The sequence below is a fragment of the Gouania willdenowi genome, chromosome 1 (assembly GCF_900634775.1).
Source record: "Gouania willdenowi chromosome 1, fGouWil2.1, whole genome shotgun sequence".
NCBI classification, from domain to species: Eukaryota; Metazoa; Chordata; class Actinopteri; order Blenniiformes; family Gobiesocidae; genus Gouania; species Gouania willdenowi.
This window is the reverse complement of record NC_041044.1, coordinates 17555722-17579864: the sequence shown is the minus strand read 5'-3', so window position 1 is coordinate 17579864 and position 24143 is coordinate 17555722. Positions and strand designations below refer to the sequence as shown.

Here is a 24143-nt window from a genome sequence, read left to right as displayed (position 1 = left end):
CAGTACTATAATCAATCAAGGCACATAACCAGTTTGTTTATATGCTTTTTGTTTTGGAAAAGTAAATTTAGTTCTGCTTGCTCTAAAGTTAATCAATTATCCATTATTGTGTCATTACTAGTGATTGAGCCATTTTGTCGGTAACACTGGTGTATATATTTTCAGGAGGGGACCCACTTGGCCAATTTGCTATTGAGCACATTCAGAATGAATGGAAGGTGTTGGTCAGGAAGCCCCTGGACCGTGAGGAAAGGGACAACTATCTCCTGAACATTACTGCCAGTGATGGTATCTTTACTGCTAAAGCAGTTGTGGAAGTGAAGGTTCTGGATGCCAATGATAATAGCCCTGTGTGTGAAAAGGTAAAACGTTATTCTAGCACCATTTTTCAGCTTGCTGTGCTTGTTTGACTTTGATATTGACTTTAATTTCCTCCCCACATTCATTTTATTCTTTCTGCCCTGCAGTCTGTGTACAGTGAAAGCGTCCCTGAGGACTCGCCTGCTGGAAGGCTCATCTTGCAGGTTTCAGCCACAGATGCTGACATCCGCTCAAACGCCCAAATCTCCTACGAGCTCCAGGGAGTTGGATCACAACTCTTTGTTATCGACTCTGAAACTGGTGTGTGTGTGTGTGTGTGTGTGTGTGTGTGTGTGTGTGTGTGTGTGTGTGTGTTCATGTGGTAGCAGGCGTTTGTTCAAACACCATTCCAGCAGTGGTTTAAGGTGCAAAGGCCTGTAAAATATAGCTGTCTATCTGGGACATAAACATTTATTTCTTCGATTTTAACAAAGTCACGTGTAGCATCTATAAACTTCAGACTTGTGGCCTTCTGTTTTAAGCAACCAACATACAAAATCACAGCTCAGCATGATGTTTTGTTTGTTTTTTTATACGTGAGGAAGCCAGATCTTCTGCAATATTTTATTGCTTTTCTTCCTTCATACAAGTTATTGTCAGCCAGAGAGGCCAACATAGTCTTCTTGTGTCCAGTTATATACGAATTTATTTCATAAAGAACTTACAACGTTTTCCCAAAGGGCTACTAAGAGACCTGCAGTGGCACTAAAGCACCAAGTTGCACACTTATGTTGGATTTACGGCAACTATACTTCTTCCCTGGATATAATCTCTTCTGGGACACATTTCAAATTAGACCCTCCATCTGGCTGCTGGGAGGAAAAAAAGAAGTGCCAGTTAATCAGCCACTTTTTTAAAAAAAGAAAAGAAATGCTAAGTATCAATCTATTGAATTTAACAGTCAAGCAGCTCATATGCTCTTGGGTAGAAACCTCAGGCAGTTATCTTTAATATGCCAATGCTGACACTATGGCAGATAATAGGGCAACAATGTAATCCATGGGTTATTTGGCAAGGAGAGGAAACATTATTTTGTTCAGTGTAGACGAGGAGGATTATTGCTGATGGAGACTGCCAAGCCAAGAGGCCCCAGAGTTTTCCAGAGAGGTTGTGGTAATGTTTGTTGCATAACTTCCCAGGATGTATCCAAAGCTCATCATTGCTGCCAACTTAGATGTTTTCCCTTTCCAATTGCGCTCCTTTTGCTATTCAGTCGTTCTCCAATTACTTATTTATTCCCCTCCATTCCCTGTTGAAAGCCATTAGTTGTTTAAAAGCTTTTCATCCCGTTAGCAGATAGTCAACACAAGACGGCTCATTGTTGTCTTACATAAAACGATCAGAGGAAAAACATTAAACTAATGTGCAAATGGAACCGTTTGTTTTTAGTCGTATGGATCCATGATAACACAGCCTGTGTGTGACTTTCAGGAGAGCTGAAGACTTTACAACCTTTGGACCGAGAGGAGCAGGAAGAGCACAGATTCAAAGTGAGGGCAGTGGACGGAGGCGGACGCTACTGTGAATCAGACATTAACATCACAGTTGAGGACGTCAATGATAACCCACCACAGTTTTCATCCGACCCGTACTCCATCACTGTGTTTGAGAACACTGAGCCCGGAACCTTTGTGGCAAAACTGCAGGCGAATGATGTGGACAAGGGTAAGAGGCTTAATATTCAGGAACATTGTGTAGAATTGCATATAGTCCAATGAAAAACTGCCAGCCAGACACTAATTATAAAACGACTTTTTATGAAAGTCTAGGGAAGTGAAGGAAGCCAAGTGCTTCTGAGCATTATCATACTTTACCTACCTACCTAATTACCTATATTTGCTGTTTTTCCCTTTCCTGACAAACCTTACAATTTGTAAATACATAGTTCAGCAGATCAATCTATGTTTATTTATGAACTCTGTAAACTGGGTGAGGAAGCAGCTTTTAATTACCCCTCATCTATTCATCATGCTGATGATTTATGAAGCTGAAATTTTAACTACCTAAATCAGTCATTGTTAAGAGCTGATGTTTTTTTACTTAACTAAACCCTGTGGCAAGAAAAGAAGGTTTTTCAATGTGAATGGATTTACATCACAGGCAATCTTCTCTAATGCTTGAAGAAGACGTGAACTATTAGCTCTTCTGGCTAAAGGTTTTTTTTTCCAGACTTTGAAAGCAAGAAACCATTTCTCAAAGTCTTTAAATGCTGAGTATTGGTTTCTCTGCAGCCACATTCAGTACTTTGTCAGCATGTGCAGTAATTTGATGCTTGACTAAGCAGTCACAGTGGAAGGCACGGTTTCAGTGAATAACCAATAAAGTAGAGCAGTAGGTCTCAATTCTTTCTGCTAAATCCCTTTTATATTAAACATGCTTTTGCAGAGTTCACGATTATACACATTTAAGGGTCATTACATGACATCTACACAAGGTTTTGCTCTGGCGTTCCATGTTGTACCTATGATCTCCCTCTAGAGGCATCAGTGTCTTTTAAATTAGTAACATTTAAGGTATTGACACATTTAATAAATAAGCACAAAGATTTTACCCTTAGAATTTTAGACAAAATTGCAATTAATCAAAAAATTTCAGAATTCTTCTTAGAAATAAAGTCAGAATTCTGACTTTAGGTCAGAACCCACTTAAATTATTTTCTCTCGTGGCCAGCCCCGCTTTCATAAAACATGTTATTGTATAGAATGTGAATCATAATAACCAATAGAATCAAAGTTTGAGAATGTAAATATATTGTTTATCATTTATCGTTTATTATCATAATTTGGAACAGATAAGGTTACATGTGTGCATGGAGCTCATTTGGCTGTATGTCTATTTGATCTGTAAACTACTGCTTTATATTGAAATCAATTGTTAGCCAGTGGTGCATTATTAACAATGGAGATCCTCTAATGCAGGGTTTTAACTCATTTTAGTTCAGGGGCCAAATACAGACCAGTTTTATCTCAAGTGGGCCACAGATTTTAGGTGGGAAAACAAGCATTTTCAACATGAATGTTCCCTTCATTGCACATCCATGTTTAAATTATATATAAAGTATGTTTAGCACTGACTTTCTAATAAATATGTAAATAACAGTTTTTAGTCCCTCAGGGATCTTATTTTTAAATTTCCTTGACTTTTTTCACTAATTTTAATTTAATTTAAAAAAAAGAAAAACTAAATGAGATTAAAAATGATTACAATCATGTGATAGAAGCACGAGAAAAATGTGAGCCCTGCAGATATTGTGAATATTGTCGAATTTTTGTATTTAGAGGGGTGAGATATATACAACTCAATTAGTTGGTAATTTACACAATGATTATAGTTTTCTCTGTTATTTATACTTTTTTCTACAGGCCAAATTGGATGCTCTAAAGCGGTGTTTCTCAAATGGGGGTACGCGATGGCACTACAGTGGGTACTTGAGAAAGAGAGAGGAAAATTAACAAATGAAAGCATTAAAAATATAAGGTTTTATAATTTCATTCTTAGTTAAACATGATAATCACACTCAATATTACCAGGAACTCACAAAACAACAACAAAAACTCACAAAATAAGAGAAAAATACACTGAATAATATAAAGAACAGACAAACAACAAAAAAATACACAAAATGACACCAATAACACACTAAGAGAGAAAAATACTTCCTTTACCAGCAACACACAAAACGACAACAAAGACACACTAAATGTAAGAAAAACAGACAAGATCACTACAAAATACACAAAAATAACAGAGAAACGTACAAAACGACATAAGAAACAACCAAACGACACCAAAAACACACACACTGAGAGAGAATAATTTAAATAAGACCAACAACACAGAAAAACAACAACAAAAATACACAAAAATATACTGAATAATAAAAAGAACAGACAAACAACAACAAAATACACAAAATGCACCAAAAACACAAATAATTATGATAGAAATTATCTTCAGTAGAACATGAACGGAAACTGAAACTGTAGAAATAAATCTATTCAGGAGCCACTAACTAATGTTTCATTTCATTTATTTACTAAATGCTCCTTTTTTTTCTTTCTTTTTTAGTTGTAGATTGTAAAAACTATGATGATATTACGGTTACAGTTTAATGTTGAATGACCGAAGTCACACCCATAGTTAGGCTTGGAATAATGCATGTTTTATTACCCAGCATTTCCGATAATCACACCAAGTATTGGCTGTTTTCTACAGTGCATTTAATGCTTAATGGTGTCTGCCTCACTGAGTGCTGGTTGGAGCAGTGATATCTGGGAAATCAGGGTTTTGAGGTAATGATATGGCTTTACAACAGTGTTCATTTGCCAACATATGCAACATATTGCCTTCGTGCTATCAAACTGCTTTACTCTAAATGGTGAGCGGGAGGGATAACGAGTATGACATTTTGTGAATGATTAACCCCCCAAATTAAAAGCTTTATTATGCGTTAATGACACTTTTTTGTCTTCAATTCTCTAAAGGGATATTTGCGATTGTATAAGTTTCATAATTCAAAGCCTCGGGGTCCCATATTTATCCCCGACTTCCCTTCTGTTCAGCAACCATTACAGATCATTAGGAGGGAAAAGGTTGGCAAGCCTGAAACATGCAGTTTAGCAGTTATTTAAACCCTTTCGGATTGCTTCCTAGTGAACCTGTCAGTTTGGCTGCAACACTCCATTTTTCTCTTTTAACTTGGCACGAAACCAACGTTGCTCTTTTTCCCCAAACTTTCTTATTTGGGAGGAGGTGGGCAGCTCGACGGAGTGAAAGGAGGATGTACTCCAGTCCCTCAGAAAGTGGTGAAAGAAAAGAGCATCAAAAAGCATTGAACACCTTTCTTCTCAGTGGACTGGATATTTTGAATCTCAAAAATCATGGTTGAGTTGTGGGAAAAAAGTGACTCCTGTAGTTTTGCCAGGGGCAGTAATTATTTAGTTACACTAAGAGAAAACAGGAATGGAAAATTGATCTCTTTCTTTCACACTGCACACTTTAATAATATTGTCTGGCGTTTCTTTGGCTTTTTTCCCATTCTGTCTCAAGCTTTAAAGACTGTGTCAAACAAATTCAGCGACTTTCTCCTAAACACATTAAATAGGTCATAAATGTATTCCTTAAAACATTAAAAGCCATTCAACCATTTATGATTGTGGAGCTAGGCTTCACAATTTGTGTTTAAAAAAATGTCTTCAGGATTTAATGGGCAGGTCAGAAATCATAGCTGCGTTATGTAACGGAGCCATCATTAGCGTAAACCCTGCTGCTGAAGCATATGAATACATTCATTAGCTTCGGTGGTTTTCTTGCTCGCTCTCAAGTCCCAGATAGCATTTCTTATGACACTTGGCAGCTAGCTAACCAGTTAGCTAACCAGTCAGCTAACCAATCAACCAGTCAGCTAACCAGTCAAAAGGTCAGCTAACCAATCAACCAGTCAGCTAACCAGTCAAAAGATCAGCTAACCAATCAACCAGTCAGCTAACCAGTCAACCGGTCAGCTAACAAGTCAACCAGTTAGCTAACCAGTCAGCTAACCAATCAACCAGTTAACTAACCAATCAACCAGCCAGCTAACCAGTCAATCAGTCATCTAACCGGTCAACCAGTCAGCTAACTAGTCAACCAGTTAGCTAACCAATCAACCTGTCAGCTAACCAATCAACCAGTCAGCTAACCAATCAACCAGTCAGCTCACCAATCAACCAGTCAGCTAACCAGTCAACCAGTTAGCTAACCAGTCAGCCAGTCAGCTAACCAGTCAATCAGTCAGCTAACCAATCAACCAGTCAGCTAACCAATCAACCAGTCAGCTAACCAATCAACCAGTCAGCTAACCAGTCAAAAGGTCAGCTAACCAATCAACCAGTCAGCTAACCAGTCAAAAGATCAGCTAACCAGTCAAAAGATCAGCTAACCAATCAACCAGTCAGCTAACCAGTCAACCGGTCAGCTAACAAGTCAACCAGTTAGCTAACCAGTCAGCTAACCAATCAACCAGTTAACTAACCAATCAACCAGCCAGCTAACCAGTCAATCAGTCATCTAACCGGTCAACCAGTCAGCTAACTAGTCAACCAGTTAGCTAACCAATCAACCTGTCAGATAACCAATCAACCAGTCAGCTAACCAATCAACCAGTCAGCTCACCAATCAACCAGTCAGCTAACCAGTCAACCAGTTAGCTAACCAGTCAGCCAGTCAGCTAACCAGTCAATCAGTCAGCTAACCAATCAACCAGTTAGCTAACTAATCAACCAGTTAGCTAACCAGTCCACCAGTCAGCTAACCAGTCAATCAGTCAGCTAACCAGTCAATCAGTCAGCTAACCAGTCAACCAGTCAGCTAACCAATCAACCAGTCAGCTAACCAGTCAAAAGGTCAGCTAACCAGTCAACCACTCAGCTAAAAAGTCATGTCTCCTCCACGTCGCTCGTGCATCTTTCCAGGATGCCACAGTGTGCAGGGTAACGGGTAACGCCTCTAATTGACACACCCCGAGCGTTTCAGAGCAGAGAGAAGTGCTTGTTTATCCATGATTTTGAGATCTAATTTTATATACTTAGCAATTTTTTTCATCTTTCAAATTTGTTTCTGTGGTGTGACAAACTCATAACAAAAATGTATTTCTGCTCTACATGGACTTTAAGTACAACTTGGTGAAGAGGAAGACATTTGGCCCACTTCACTCAGTCTGCAGCCAAGCATTAAATTAGAAACGTCTACAGTAGCTCATCGGTAAAGAGAGAAGAGTGTCTTTATTGTCTTCATTTGCCTGTGTCAACCTGACTCATTTCGTACCTTTATGAACCTTTCATAATGTTGACACTTACCCACATCCACGTGAGCGGTGGAACGATTATGAACCAGACAGAGTAAGTCAGTAAGTAAGTAAAATTTATTTATATAGCGCTTTTCACAGACCAGGGTCACAAAGTGCTTCGCATTTTACTGTTTAAAACAATAACAATAAGAGTACATATGTCGGTACAGTGCAGTGTCGGTAGAATGCAAGAAATAAAAGGGTACATACAAAGCCTACCTTGGGCAGATACAAAAGTGTGGCTAGAAAGCCTCCCTAAAAAACAGATACCTAGACATGTCTCCCTGATCTGTTGATAAACCACTGAATTCTTGCTCAGGTTTGTCTATGTCTCTATTGGCACAATGCACTCCCTCACTTTCTCCACTCAGCTTTCTCCTTTCTCAAGGAATTTGATCATTTTCATGCCTCAGCCTAGTGATAGCTGCAGGCTTTTTTTTGGTTTCCTGTCCCCAGGTTTTTTTAATTTCAGGTTTGTTATCTCTTTAATGTCTTGCACAAAGTTTTAAAGAAATAATAATAAAAAAAAAAAAATTCCCTCCAGTTCCGATGTTAGAATATTGATGCCATTTTTTCTCCTTTTTTATGAATTGTAAATCTCAAGAAACCGGTCTGTTTTTTAAAAATCTCTGACATATGTTATGTGATTAATCTAGACATGCTTACAATCATTTATCAAAAAGTTGTGGCAAAGACTATTTCAATTCAGGTTTTTCCAACATTGTGAATTCAGCTATTGAACATTTAAAGGTGTTGTTGTGCCAGTATCTACTAGTACACACATCTAAAACCTAACCAAGCAGAGATGGAATGCACGTCAAAGATGAATACCAGTTTCACATCATTGACAGCAGAGGGGAAAATAACTGATTACAAGTATTCATGTTACTGTAATTGAGTTGCTTTCATGGGTACTTGTACTTTTTTGAGTGTATTTCTATATCAGCAATTTTACTTGTATTTCAGTAAGTCGTTACATTTCTACACTCAACCTTTATCAGTAAAATATAATTTTTTGTGATTATTTTTCTGTTTGTGTTTCATAGTCTCATAGTTTGAAGTTTATGCAGTTTATGGCTAAGAACGTAATCCATATGTTTAGTTGTACCATTTTTGATCAACGCCCCGCCACTTTCTTTGGTTTAGGTTGTGGTTTCTACCTATTATGTTGTTTTACCCTGCATGGTACATTTGGCATGGCACAGTTTTAGAGTCCATAAATATATCTATACTTAGAGGCTGAGGATTTTTTTTTTTAATTATGAATTTAAATTCATTTGTGTTATTTTATTTAACAAATAATTGTGCATTTTGACAGACCTTTTATTTTATACAGATGCCTTTGTGGTAAATAAATGAAGGCCTAATTGTGCAAGATTTATTGCCTTCCTTTTTACTTTGAGTACATTTGAACTTAGTTACTTTTTACTTGTACTTGAAATAAGTTTGAACATTAGAGAGAGAAAAAAACAGCTGAAGAGGAACTGATGTGCCATCACATCACCTTTAGTTGCCTTGTTTTAGATTGACAGAAGGATCAAATTCCTTTAATATCTCATGTCTGCTTCGATATCAATCACTCACGCTGCAGGATTGCAATGACCAGTCTGATGTGTGCCATTGTCTCAAGGTTTATCAGAGCCGACGAAAGAGATGCCAATCATTTAAGCGGCGTTCCCTATGGTTAGCCTCTCCTTCATGATAATGAGATCCTCCGAGGTTTGGCGACACACCCGATGAACAGTAATATAATAGCACATTCTAAACAGGGACCACCTACTGAGAAGTATTCTGATTATTATTATTATTTTAATCTGTCTCTGTCTCATTCCTGGAAGCGTCTTGCTGGTGGGAGGACATGAGTTATGTGGACCGCATGGAATACAATGACTGTGTATCAGCTTCGCTGGGGCCAATGGATGTTATTTAGGGAGAATATTAGGAGGGAGGTTGATTCATTTATGAGGGTTTATACTGGAGGGGTTTTGTCTCTATGGTTCTCAGACTTGTGGCTGATGATTTTGTGGGCGGCAGACAAATTAAACGTACTTAATTAACAGAGCGCTATCACATTGCAACCAAATTAGTTGTTGTCATGTTGCAACAAAGGCCTGAGTTGTTTCCTCTGTGTTGTTGCAGGTCTTAATGCTGACGTCCTCTACTCATTGGACACCTCTGCTGATGGCTTTTTCTCCATCAATGAACACACTGGTGTTATAAGCCTGGAGCGCGCCCTGGACCGCGAGGTGCAGTCCACATACGAGCTGAAGGCCCGAGCCAGCGACCAAGGATTGCCTCGTTACACCTCCTTCACCCAGGTGACGGTCTCTGTCCTGGACATCAACGATAATCCGCCCGTGTTTGAGCAGCGCGAATACATAGCCACTGTGTCCGAAGACGTGTCCGTGGGAACCCAGGTGCTCAGAGTGCAGGCAGCGAGCCGCGATGCAGACACTAATGGGGAGATTGCTTACACCATCATCAGTGGGAACGAGCACAGCATGTTCAGTGTGGATCCACGCACAGGTATGTCAATACTGTCACTTCATTTAGCTGCTTTTTTTAATGAATAGATTTTAACTAAGTGCTGTCAATAGATTAAAAAATAGTGTGATTAATTAACTCATTGAGTGCCATTCACGTGTACAGACGTTATTTGGTTTAGTAATGTGGAGTGCCATTCACATCTAAAGACGTGAATTGTGTTTTTCGGCTGGAGTTGCGAGGAGACAGTGTGACGAAGCTCTCCCGTGAATATCTAACTATCTAACAATGATGTAGTGACCAACTGGTGACATGTAGGTGGGAGCAGCGCACTTTTGGATGAGAGATCACCCGTGATGGGCAGAGCTCAGACGGAGAGGAAAAGAGTTTACGAGACAAAAAATGGAGCTACGAGAGTTGATGCTGAAGTTCCCAGCAGCTCATCGGTAAAGAGCGTGTGTGGAACCCAGTGACGTGCTGTGACCACTAGGGTTGGGTAGGCACTTTGCAAATCGAGACCACCAATGACAATTTCATATGTTTCTGCTGGCAAGTGTTCATTCAATTCAAATCAACTTTATTTTTATAAAGAAATTTACAACAAAGTCATCTCAATGCGCTTATCAAAAAATAAAATTCATAATAAGAAAGAAAAAACCCAACAAGATCCACATGAACAAACATTTAGCCATCTAACAAAATCAACATCTTAAAACACCATTAAAGAAACATAAACAATTATTTAATATAGTCTCCATACTCTCCCAACACGATATATCTCATGACACGGCAGTGAATCCGTTGTTTGTGTTGTAAACACAGAAACTCGGAGAAAATGACAACAACAACAACAACTCAGAACAGCCTCAGTGAGGCGCAACCACAAAGTCAATCTTTCCTTTTGTTCCATTCACTGTGAAAAGTATGAAACATTTTCTGACCTTACCTTTGCTGAAGCTCTGGTAACTCAGGTGTTGGTCTCCCATCTTTTAAAAGCTGTCGTTTTTCCTCAAGAAAAAGTTTCTCTATCGTCTCTAGCGCTGTCATTCTGCCTGTAGTGTTATCCCGCCCATTCGCTGGAGCGAGATGGAACGTAGCAGCAGCGGTCACATGATATCAATTCACTCATGTACTGTGAACTTACGTATAGCATACAAGGTCCAAAGGCAGCTCTCTACGCTGCCTTTGGACGTAAATGGTTTTCATCTTGGGGACCTGACTGCGCATGTGCAAACATGTAAAAACACGCTATGTTAACAGAGGCAGAGCAGCCGTGTGCTTTTGGGAGGCGTGGTCTCCTCCTGCTTTACAGAGGAGTGACACGGCAGCTGTTCCAGGAAACAGCGCTGTTTAGTAATTTGGGCTATGAAACGCACAAAATGCTGACACTTTCAAACTTATAGGTACTGTAGACTATTGGAAATGGATTATGAATGGGTTATATTATAATTAAAACAAATAATCAAAATACAGTATCAATTCACCCTTGGGTAGGCACTGCCTACCTTGCCTACCCTGACGGCACATCACTGGTGGAACCTAAGTGGACTATTGAGAGTGTGGCGATGGTGAGATAAAACGATCTAAATAAAACGGGGCAAGCGGTGACACTCGGCATGTCCAGGAGGAGGAGGAAGTTGTGTGCGTGGGAACTAACAGGGGGGAAGACTTGGAGGAATGCCAAAATACAGTAACAAATCCATTCAAATCTGACATAGATAGCAAAATAATAATAATGTTGCCATCAAAAGCCAGGTCTCAGTGTTGTTTTTGTAGTTTTATAGAAGGAAACTAATGTTCAGGTATCCCTAAAGCAAAAAAAATTGCTTCAAAGTCACTAATAGGTTTTTTCAGAAAAAGCAATTTTTCTCAACTTTTTGTCACAAACTGGCAATTTGTGTGAAAATTGCCCCTATTCAACTGTGGATTACAGAAGAACGAAACAAGATAGAAACAGAATTATTTTTTTTGATGAAAGTAGAGAGTCTAATAGAGATGTAACGATTAATCGTAAGGCAGTTAAAAATCGATTCATAGGTATCACGGTTGATATCGATTTTCTGAAAATTGAATCGCAGTGTAGGCGGCGGGCGGAGTCTGCTAATACTTTCTTTTTGGCCGCCTTCTACTCTTAAATATGTTAATAAATGATTCATTTCCCCTTTAGCACCGAAAGAATATTTGTAATATTACTTGAATATCTGTAAAAGTCACGTTTTTCTATTAGCTCTGTCTGCTAGCATAGCTTCTCTTCTTCACTGCAAGATATTGGCATGCCAACCGACCACTGGGTTACCAGCGCCCTCTGGTGGTCCAAACAAATATGACGTAAATCACGGCAATGACGGTTATTTTTATTTTTTTTTAAAGTCCAATTGTTAAGGCACAAAATACATTTTCAGTTGCACTTTTAAAAGAAAAGAACTATTATGCAGTTTTGAATTGTTTATTATAGAACCAGAATTTAAATTAATAGGCTTCATTTTCATTTGTATTATTCCTTTGTTTATTTCTTTCATGATTTATTTTTAGTTAAATTGCATTGTTTTGAATAGTTTATCAAGGAATTCTTTTGACAATGAAAAATAAAAGGAAAATAGTACCGTATTTTCTATTTTTTTTCCCAAAAAAAAAATTTGTCTACAGTCCCATTTTCTAAAATAAATCGTGAGAGAATCGTATCGTGAACCCAGTATCGCGAATCGAATCGTATCGGGAGTTGAGTGAATCGTTACATTCCTAGAGTCTAATCACAGAGTCTGGTTTCAGATGTCTGATTGTCATAGGACAAAATATTCTGTGGGTCTTGAAAAATCTGTGAAAATCATCTAAAACGTCTGGCAATATGGGGTTGGCTGCTGAGAAAAACCTCAACTTGAATTCTTTTCATTTAGATTGCATTGTTGCGGCAGATTAAAAGATATATCACAAAGTGGCTTTATAAAGTAATTTATTGTTTAACAGACTTGAATAGATGCACGTGTAAATATTTCCATTCCTTTGTATGTGAGATTAGTCCTAAGGGCTGCTTCCATCTTTAGTTTAGACCATCGGGGAATATTGATGTGTACTTTTGTCAATATCCAACTAATAGAAAATATAAATCATTTTGGCTCTAAACCTTGTCATCTTGTCCGGATTGGCCACTCTGTCTGCTCGGTCTAGTGTAGCATCTGAAGCACCACTATCCGTGCTAGCTGCTACATGTTTAGCGTTGAGTTGGAGAAGCTCCGCTGTAGTAAGAGCTCCACTGATCCACAAACTCTTTCTTGCATAATTTGCACACAACTGGGCATTTGTGTTCCATCTGGTGTGTTTTTGAAACTAAAATTAAAGCGCACGACGCTCAAAGACTTCTGCTCAAGTTCTACCATTGTAGCCGTTGGATCACTATTATGGGTATACCGGGTACTTGTGCAATGCTAAAGGTTCTGCGCGGTTTGGGGTGCAAAAACAACTGCGATTAACGGCGTTTTAATTGTTTTAGTGTGTTCATTTTTCCTGTAATTAATTAATTGTAATTAAAGTGTTAAAGTGGCAGCTCTAATTTAAACTACAACAACAAATTCCTTAAATATGACATTGATAAAAAACAAAAATTAAAGAGAACAAACTACAGTTATAGCTGCTGCACAGCATTTGTCAGGGCCAGACAATTTTAGGCAAAGCAAGACAGCAGCTGTTAGCGTGTACAGGCTGACAGCTTTACGTCAAAAATTCAGTTAATACGACATAAATCTGAAAATACACATATTGCATCTAGACAGCATGGAGTTGTTGTTCACTTTTTACAATGATTTATTGGCTCCATAAGTGAAAAACTTATTTTAAGAATGTTAGTTGTCCTCAGGAGAGGAAAATTCAGAATGATGAAATCCAAAATTTTGGGATGTTTTTTATTAATATTGAAAATGTGTTAAACAAGAATTTGCGATTAAATGTTTACAAATGTGTTTATAGTCAATCATTTCGATGCATTGTAGGTTTTGGTTGGCCAACATTTTACTTCTAAAATCCACAACCAGAGAGGAAAAAAAAAATAATTAAGAGTTTGACATTTTGCTAAAGGTGCATTTGAGCAGAAAATGATGATAAAAGGCAGCCATTTCTTTGTGGTTCCAACTTTTCAGACAATGCTTTTCAATAAGCAAAAATGATCACTTCTTTGTTTTTAATTAAATGTTGTTCTAAAGTAGATGATAGCAGCTCACTCATCTCTCTGCTTCTCTGCTTTCTCTCCCTCTCCGTTTCTCTCAGGTGACGTCTTTGTGATCGAGCCTCTGGACTATGAAGCCTCCCATGAATACTACATCACTGTCGAGGCCACAGATGGGGGTTCGCCACCGCTCAGCGACATGGCCACCGTTAACATTAACCTGACTGATGTTAACGACAACAGACCCGTCTTCAGCCAGGACGTTTACACTGCCGTAATCAGTGAAGACGCTGAGCTAGGAAAGACTGTGTTGATGGTGAGAATGAATATAAACATAGTCAGCAGGTCTTCATTGTGTCAAATTAAACCACAATTACTGAAAAACTTCCAAGTGGGGATAGATTCATACTTGGTTTACAAATTGGCAGATTTAGCTGGAGGACAGTTAGAACAGCAACTCCCTCTCTGCCCTGCCCGTCTTTGCCTATTATTCACTGACTACACTATCACATATCTGCACCTGTGGCAAATCACCATCTGGTTGAACAGCTAAATTAAGACCAATGCTCTTCATGCTCACTGCGTTTCTGGTCCAGTGCAGTATCTTGACACACATGCTCAAGCAGTTTAATTAAAAAGCATGTGACTCATTAGACTTCAATCTATGATGAGACGTTTTCTCCTTTTTTTTTTTTTAATCCGTCAAATTTGATCTCCCATTGCATTTCTGCTTCTCCCCTTGCCCCTCTGCCCCAGTACTGAAGATAAATTATTCATATGGAAATTTGATTCTAATACCTGCCATTGTCGCATACTTGTAAATCTTCTGGTGACTGATTTCCCCTGGGATCACTGTCAACGTGTGGCTTTGACAGAGATCCCATTGGCATTGTACCAATAGGGTTGAAAACGAGAGCTCTGTAAAGTCTAGATCAGTGTTTCCCAAACTTTTCAGTCCCATACCCCTTCAGACATTTAACCTGAAGCCATGTACCCCTACTCATGCCCCTGCATAATAATGTAATGTCATACTATACAATGTAGGCCTACAGTGAAAATAGTCTCTGAAATGTACTGACCTCTAGAGGAATCAAATGTAAAAAGAATATTTGCATTTCCTGAAGAAAATGCAAGTGAGGATGCAGGTGCTAGCCCGCGTCATTGAACACTGTATTAGCATTAGCCTAGCCTTACCGGTAGCATGAGCTAGCCCATGTCATTGAACACTGCATTAGCATTACCGTTAGCATGAGCTAGCCCGCATCATTGAACATGTCATTAGCATTAGCCTAGTATTACCGTTAGCATGAGCAAGTATTAGCCTATCATTAGCATTAACTAGCATTAATTAACATTAGCATTTGCTAGCATTATCCTTGCATTAACATTGGCATTAGCTAGCATTCACATTAGCATAGCATTAGCATCAACATAGCATGAGCCTAGCATTAGCATCAACATACCCCACTTTGGTAACCTAGGGTCGAGATAAAAATAAGTTTAGTTCTAGAAAACTATGACACCAGTGGAAGGTAAACATCAGTACCAAAGTAAAAGTACAGTTACTTTATAATATGAATACTCAAGTAGAAGTAAAAGTACTCAAAAATTAAATTGAGTAAAAATAAAAAGTACCTCTTAAAAAAACTACTAAATTAGTGAGTAACTTCAGATGCATTTCATTACTTCCAAAAAACAAACCATCACTCGCTGAATGAGAGGCTTGGATCCATTCATTAAAAAAAGGAAGCTTGCATTAAAATAACTGAATCAACCTAATAAAGTGTGTATACCAGTGGTTCCCGACCTTTTTTTGGGTCATGACCCCATTTTTATCACAAATTTCTGGCGACCCTAGATACTTTTTTCTCTAAAATTAGTTTTACTGTGTTACAAATACAGAGTAGTAAGCATTAGTGCACAAAGTGACAATATGCAACAGCTCAGTTATTTTTACACAGCATTTTATTTGAACTATATTCATATTAGAGGAAGTGAAATAGAATACAGTTGTTTGAGATTGTTTGGTGTTTTAATTTGAAAAAGAATAATACATATTTAAGGTCTTTGAGCTTTCTGCCTGTTCCTGCACTGCATGTCTATTTCATGTCTAATTCACATGATGTATTGTTTTTTTAATTGTGCAAAATTGATACATAAAAATAAATGAATGAATGCATAAAAATAATTTTAAAAAATGTAAAAATTTTAAATATATAATTTTACTCAGTAATTTATTTTATTTTACTATCCATCTTATTTCCAGGTGAGCCCACATTGGGTCACGACCCCAAGGTTGAAAAATCCTGGTGTATATACACACACATATATATATGTATATATCACAAAAAAATACTCTAGTACATGTAACAGAGTAAATGCAACTCGTTTCTACCCACCATTGTATGACACTAAAACATTTTTTTCAGGTGTCTTATGAGCATAACATTGTGTGATTAATGGTGATCTTAATGTTTGATTTGAAGGTGGTGGCAGAGGATTTCGACGGGCCGTCATACAACCACGTGCGTTACTCCATTGTGGATGGTAACCACGGCAGCCCCTTCACTATTGATCCGGCAAGAGGAGAACTGAAAGTCGCTCACCAGCTGGACAGAGAGAGGGTGAGATAGACAACACACACAATGCTGACTGTTCACATTCAGTTTAATCCACCCGGGAGCTATTTGCACTATATGGAGGATCCAATCAAAGCGATGTCAGGGTTGATGGTGAAGAGTGTGTTTACCGATCTTTGGTGCGTTAACGCTTAGGAGGGACTGGCTGCTTTTGTTTATCCTCTCTTCCTCTCTTCCTGTCTCTCAGACATCTGGGTATACGCTGACGGTGGTGGCCGCAGACAACGGGGTGCCCCCTCTGTCCAGCAGCACCATTATAAACATCGACATCTCAGACATCAATGACAATGCCCCGCTTTTCTCACAGGCCAACTACAGCCTCATCATCCAGGTGAGATGATGGAAAGGACTACGTACGGATTGGAGGTCGAAAGATAATAAGAGTTGAAAAGCAAATGTAGAGAAGGGGGGAGGTGCAGGGGAATTTGAGAGTAGACACAGAGAAAGGGATTAACCAAGAGAAATAATGGGAGTAGGTGCGAGTAGAATATCAAGAAGCAAGTAGGAGGATGGAGCAGAAACAGAGGTAAGGAGAGGGAGGCGGGTGAGGCAGCCGAGTCAGACGCTGCATTTTAAGTAAAAAAAATGTAGATAAGGAATTTAAGGAGAGGATCTTAAAGAGATGGAGAGGAGAATGTGCATGAAGCTAAGCTGTTATCGCCTGCAGAGATGGGAACACTGAACAGGAACTTCAATGGAAACCAGTTTAAGAAATTATAAAACAAAACAATTGTAGAGGAAAGATGAATTGTCTCAGAAGAGGCTCTCATGAAGTCTTTTGTAAAAGTGGGTTTGAGCAAAAATATGTAACAATGATGTGTTAACTAGGTTACATAAAAAAAAAGATCATTTAAGAGGAAAATACATGCAGTGCTTTCAAACATGAACAACTCTATGCAGCGGATGAAGAGCGTTTGGCGTGGCTCTGGAGAATACAGGTCATTTTTAGTGGGGGATTAAAAGAGTTCACAGGAGGCAGACTTGTAAAGCCCATTCAGGGACAGACAAGCAACACACAAAGCCCTGCTGATATAATCGCCTCCGTCCTTTCCACTGTTTCTTCTCAGAAATGTAGCCTCTGTGTTGTCCTGTTCAAGCCGGACACCTCACTAATACCATTTCCATGATTGTTGACGTATATATCACATGCTTTCATGAGGTTTCCTATATAGAACATGACCTTTTCCTTATTTTCTTGAGAACAAGAGCATTAGACAGGTTTTGCATTGGGAACGAACCACAGGGAAATGAGTTTAAAAGAAAACTTGTAGAAACACCTTTCTATAGACTATACAAGTGACAAACCAGCTAATTTCTAGTCATTTTAAAAAAAAATCAGTAACAGAATTATTATTTATTCTTTTATTTTTTTAACCTTGTCTGCACATGCTATCAAAGGTCAACACTATATGTAGTGCAATCTTCTCAGCACAGTAATGCATGTTTTGTGTTTTATTTTATTGCATAAATGTGACCATCACCAACCCTCCCTAAGGAAGGCTAAAAAAACTTTATTAAAGAGAGAACATAAAAAGAGAGGGCAGTGTTACACCTAGGTGAGGGGGAAGGGAACAGGGAAGAGGGAGTCAGGGTAGGATAATGCAAGGGGGTGGGTAAGAAATCACTTATTTTTTAAGCAGGAACTTAAGGAGGAACTAAACCCCTGCTTTCTACTGACCTGCCACTAGGAGGAAAATTTAAAAAAAAATGCGTTGATTACAGGCGTTACTGCTGTAGCAGTAAGACGCAGCTCTGTGCACAGAGACAGACGGGAATACACACAATGATGGGTCTGTACACACATAGCGACTTCTCACAGCTAAGATGTGTCACTACAACTACAGGCAGAAACATTCATGACTTTAAACTCACACACAGCCTTACAGACACCACTCAGGGGCAAACAGCCCTGCTCTCCCACCACCTCATGCACACAGCAATAAGACATACACACAACAACCTCAGCCTATTGTTGTGTTGTCACACAGGAGAATCGACCAACTGGCACGAGCGTTCTTCAGCTCACTGTAACAGATCGCGATGCCTCTCACAACGGCCCGCCCTTCTCGTTTGACATTGTGGAGGGAAACGACGGCGACGCCTTCCACATCAATCAGCAGGGAGCTCTGCTAGCCATGGCTGTGCTGGATAGGAAAAGTAAAGAAAACTACCTGCTCCAAGCACAGGTGAGACTCAATGCTGAGACGAAACCAGGCTAGAGTTTCATTGATTTACTCACAGAAGATGAGCAGTCTACGTTCTTTGGTCTCCAAACCTGCCACATTTTTGTCTTTTCTGTGTGCATTGCCATCACTTACATCTCTACATTTGTTTTCCCGTAAACCATTTTCATCAAACACAATTGACAGGTACTCGTGAAGCATCTCAGAAAATGTGTCACTTAAATAAGCTTTGGCTCATCACATGTTATTTTGAAGATAAAATCAGAGGATAAAAGTGGATGAATGAGTGCACGGAAGAGGCTTTGAGTCATCGGCTTTTCCTCTATAGAAGTAATTGGTGAATGTGTTACTATGTAATTCCTGCTGAACTTCCTCTCTGTACTGCTGGAGCTTTGTTGCCCTCTACTGTTGACAAATGTAAAAAGCTGAAGCTTGTGTTTATCTCCCCCACACTCAGGTGTCTGACAGTGGCAAACCCGTGCTTTTCTCCACCGCCTTCATCAGTGTGCGTATAATAGCAGAGAGCGTCTACCCTCCAGCCATTCTCCCACTAGACATTTTCATCTCCACTGCTGGTGATGAATATCCTGGAGGTGTTTTAGGGAAGATCCATGCTACAGATCAAGACATCTATGATACCCTAAGCTACAGCCTCGCCCCTTCCTCCTCATCATCCTCAGATGAGATAGGCCCCTTGTTTTCAGTCTCAGCTTCTGATGGGAAAGTGATCGCCCTGCGGCCTCTGGACGTGGGTCACTACCCTCTGAATGTGACGGTGACAGACGGACGCTTCACCACTTCAGCTGATGTAAACGTCCATGTCCGTCAAGCTACCCGTCAGGCTCTGGACAACTCCATCGCTGTGCGCTTTGCAAATATCGCGCCAGAGGAGTTCATCGGGGACTATTGGCGTAACTTCCAGCGAGCGCTGAGAAACATCGCTGGAGTGAGGAGGAGCGAGGTCCAGCTCGTGAGCCTGCAGCTTTCAGAACAGGGAGATCTGGATGTCTTGCTGACTCTGGAAAGATCTGGAAGTCCGTATCAATCTCAGGAGGTGAGATCAGCAAAGACGTCAGGTCAAATATAAGAAAAAACAAGATAAATAATGTAACGCCTTTTGTAAAAAGAAATAGAATTAGTTTTTATATCCATTGTGAGCAGAGTTGAGGACTATTATAATTGTAATCGTGTAATTGATAATTAATTACAATTATGGTGTAATTATAATCGGTATTGAAGTTTTATAAATCTGTTGCCGTTGTAATCGTAATTTAATTGTAATTAGTTGAGTTAAGATAATTGACTTTGTATACAATGGAAATTCTATTAAAGGCAAAACAGTTCTATGGCTTACACATATGTCGTTAACAATTATTAAAATATGATTCATATCAAGTTTTCGCACTGTGTGAATCTTCACACCCATACAGGTGGTAAGGGTTAGCTGAGTTAGGGGTTAGAGTTTGGATATAATACAATTTTGACAATACTGTGAATGTAACCGATCAAATTTAAAGATGCTGAAACGACATCGTACACACATACAGTCATTACAACGCAATATGAATAAAAGTTATCGAGAATGTAATTGTTATTGACTTTCAAGGGGAAAAAAAATCCAATTGGAAAAAATGCCAGTCCCCATAATCATGTCCGATGTCACTGCACATAATGATAACCATTTAATCGTGTTTGTTGTTGACTTTGTTCAGGTGGTTTTCCGAAAGCTGAACTCTTCTGCGGCGGTGATCGAGGAGATGACGGGCGTGCGTATAGTGCGTGTGGCGCAGAAGGTGTGCGCTGGTCTGGATTGCCCGTTCCACTTCTGTGATGAGGTTGTTTCCATGGATAAAGGCAGCATGTCTACATACAGCACGGCACGCCTCAGCTTTGTTACCCCGCGACACCAGAGGACCGCCACCTGCCAGTGTGAAGGTACCACATTAACACCTGCTGTCAATGTGTTTGTGCTGTTCATGGTGCTGGTCTCACTGGAAGTGTTGGTTTTTTTAAGGTGGTAAATGTCCCGTGGTGAACAACCTGTGTGAGAACAGTCCGTGTCCTGAAGGAATGGAATGTGTGGCTGATCCTAGAGAGACCATCTACAGTTGTGTGTGCCCTGAAGGCAAAAAGAGCAAATGTTCAGGTACACAATTATCCTTTTTCCTTCTCTCTTTATCTCCTTTGAACTATCCACCTTGCTTGTTAAAGTCCGATATGTAACAATGACCCGAAATGCAACAATACCTGAATTGTTATTAAAAAAAATTAATAACTGGCCATTAATGCAACAAAAATGCTGAGCCCAAAATGTAACAACTTTTTGATGTAAATATGTATATATTTATATTTTACACTGTGTACACACACACACACACACACATTTGTGTGATAACTACATTCTACATTGAAGCAATAAGCCCATTAATCCATGAATCATTGACTCACTCTATCATGTAATAAAAATATTATATTATAGAGTAATTATTATTACACTATTAGATGAAAATACTGTATGTTTCCTGCCCTATAACGTAATAACTAAAAGTTGTTCCATTTTGGGTTCAGCATCTTGTTGCATTGGTGACCAATTATTACATTTCACGTTTTATTTTTAAAAAATCAGGTTTTATTTTTAAAAAATCAGGTTTTATTTTTAAAAAATCAGGTTTTATTAAAAAAAACCAAATGGTTTTAATACAATTTGGGTCGTTGTTACATATCTGGCTCTAACATGTTTCATTGGGATTTTTGATCACAACCAAAGTTGTTCTGGTAGCTGGAGTGGTGCCAGGGCACTTCTCCAGCACTGCTGAGGTTCCCTTGAGCAAGGCACCGAACCCCGACACTGCTCCCTTTATTGTAAAATTGACTTTGAGTACCCAGAAAAGTGCTATATAAAACTGATGTATAATGATAATAATAATCTGTTTCTGCTCCTCAGAGGGAAACTCTCTGACGTTCAGTGGAAGCGGCTACGTGAAGTACCGTCTGATGGAAAATGAAAACAAAGAGTTGATGAAGCTTTCTCTGAGGCTCAGAACCTTCTCCAGCCATGCCACCATCATGTACGCTAAAGGGACCGACTACAGCATCCTGGAGGTGTGTGTCTAAATGTTTCTACTTTTAGGATTTCTTCCCTCTATATACAATGCTGACCAATTTCACATCCAAAGGGCTTCCAAACATGTTGCTAACTCTCCTCCCCAGGGGAGCTGCTGCGTATGTGCACAGTGCCATTTCTGTGGCAAAGCTGAATTTAACCATCCTTTTCACATGAGACACTATGGGAATGTTGTTTTGGCTTAAAAAACACATACAGCAGCTATTTTTGTCCTGGGACAGGACAGAAAACGGTTTTCCACACATTCCTTTTGTCCTCTGTCAGGTAGAAGCAAAATGTCGATGTAGTGAAGGAGCTCAGAGGGTTCTGTCATTGTTTTTGATGATTAAGTTTAAGAATTTGTTGTAAAGCTCATCATCATTAATTATTGATGTCTATCTATCACTTTTTATTTATTTATTTATTTATTCAGCATAATGGATTTTTAACACATTTTACACAATTATTTGATTATTTTATATATTTTATGAAGTTCTCTAACTTCATTATTTTCTTTTTTTAATTATCTTTTTATTTAGAAAAGCAAATTTCCATCACTAACATTATTCACATCAATAGTCACTCCAAAACATAGAAAACAATGGATATACTGTAGTTAGATTTAAGTGATTCTGTCCATACTGCCCTTCCGTGTTTTTTTTCTTGTAACTTTATTATTTTCCTTGTGTTTTTCTTCTTCTTTGTGTCTTTCATCAGATCGTAAACGGATGTCTCCAGTACAAGTTCGACTGTGGCAGTGGCCCTGGTCTGGTTTCCGTCCACAGTTCCCAGGTTAATGATGGTGAATGGCACTCTGTCTCACTGGAGGTAGACGGCAACTACGCCAAGTTGGTGCTGGATCGTGTGCACGCCGCCTCAGGCATGGCACCGGGCACCCTTCGCACCCTCAACCTTGATAACAACATTTACTTTGGCGGTCATGTCCGCCAGCACACCTCCCCTCGCCACGGCCGCAGCCTGCCCGTCACCAACGGGCTCCGGGGCTGCATTGAGGCCATCGCCCTCAACGGCCAGGAGCTGCCTCTCAACAGCAAAGCGCGCCGAGCTCACGCATTGCTGGAGGACATAGTGGACGTGTCGCCTGGCTGTGCTCTAACATCGGCCGAGAGCTGCTCCAGTAACCCCTGCATCAATGGAGGAAGCTGCACATCACTGCCTAATGGAGGTATTACCCATTCCTTCTACTTCTGTGTCTAATAGTATTTTAATATCTGTGCATATTTACAGTCTGGGATAAACTACCCCGTTGAAATAACATTTATATAACATGTAGTTACTTTACCTTTTTTAAATTTTATTTTTAGTTTTGACATAGTACTAACAGGGTTCACGCGGATCGTTAAAAAGTCTTAAAAGGCATTAAATTCATGAATCTCAAAATAAGGTCTTAATTGTCATTAAAATGTCTTAAATCAAATTTTTTATCTATATTAAGCTTTTTGTTTTTCTTTAATTTAACAATTGTACCTGTGTTACCTGTCACCACAGAAATGAAAGAAGCTGCATTAACTCCATAAGGCCCTGATTTTTTCTGGTTGTTCCTAAAAATAGAGGTATTGCAGTCCGGACCCAGCTCTAATTTAAATGTAAATTTAAAGAAAATTGCCTGTACAACAAATATTTTTCTTAATGGCTTTTATTTTTTTGTATTTTTGTTGTTTCATAGATTTCTGGCTATTTTTGTTGTCCTTGTTTGTTTTGAGTGATTTTGATTATTTTAGTCAGGTTTTTTTTTGGTATATTTTATTGACATTTTGTGTGTTTGTTTTGGGGGATGCCTGTTGCACGTCTGCACTGGACACTGGGAAAAAAATTACCCTTACCCTGTGTAATTGATGTGGCAATTTTTTACCCAATTGTTTTTACTGTGAAGTCGGTCTTAAATTGAATTTCAAATGGCAATAAAAAAAAAAAGTCTTAAAAAGGCTTTAAATTTAATATAACAGAAACTGTAGAATTCCTCACTAAGGCAGCACAATTTTAGCTCAAAACAAAATCCCGATTATTTACTTTGAAAACTTGATTTTTTTTTTTCCCTTTTACAAGAAAGGACACTGGATTTAATAATTGCAAGTATTTTCTTTTAATTGAAAAAGTGAAAACAAATTTTCATATTGGGAATGAAGTGCAACTTAACAGTACAGGGGATTTAACAAAGAAGGTTAAATCCCCTGTACTGCAGGGGTATTCAACGTATTCAAGTCCTCGAGGGTTGGAGCACGGACACATCTCAAAGTCTCAAAGACTGGACTAAATAACAACCTGCCCAACCAAAAATGAATCCTTCAGGATTTTTAAAAAGAACACCTTGCATTAGAAAAGAAACCTCACACAAAATTCACAATTAAAAAAGAAGATTAAGGTTATAGCG

At 39.0% G+C, this 24143-nt stretch overlaps 1 protein-coding gene across 7 annotated transcripts in view; it reads left to right on the top strand.

Moving 5' to 3' along the window:
• Positions 1-24143, top strand: part of fat1a (FAT atypical cadherin 1a) — a 100108-nt gene that overhangs the window by 60932 nt on the left and 15033 nt on the right. For all 7 annotated transcript variants that reach the window (XR_003674736.1, XR_003674738.1, XM_028456440.1 and 4 more), the window contains 13 exons: positions 166-362; positions 468-621; positions 1792-2025; positions 9326-9712; positions 13928-14142; positions 16313-16450; positions 16653-16796; positions 18454-18651; positions 19106-19702; positions 20361-20583; positions 20663-20794; positions 21593-21750; positions 22469-22937. Coding sequence is in view for 5 of the 7 variants with exons in the window: in XM_028456440.1 (XP_028312241.1) it covers positions 166-362; positions 468-621; positions 1792-2025; positions 9326-9712; positions 13928-14142; positions 16313-16450; positions 16653-16796; positions 18454-18651; positions 19106-19702; positions 20361-20583; positions 20663-20794; positions 21593-21750; positions 22469-22937 (3246 nt within the window). In the remaining 2 variants the exon portion in view is untranslated. The remainder of the gene's footprint in view (positions 1-165; positions 363-467; positions 622-1791; positions 2026-9325; positions 9713-13927; positions 14143-16312; positions 16451-16652; positions 16797-18453; positions 18652-19105; positions 19703-20360; positions 20584-20662; positions 20795-21592; positions 21751-22468; positions 22938-24143) is intronic.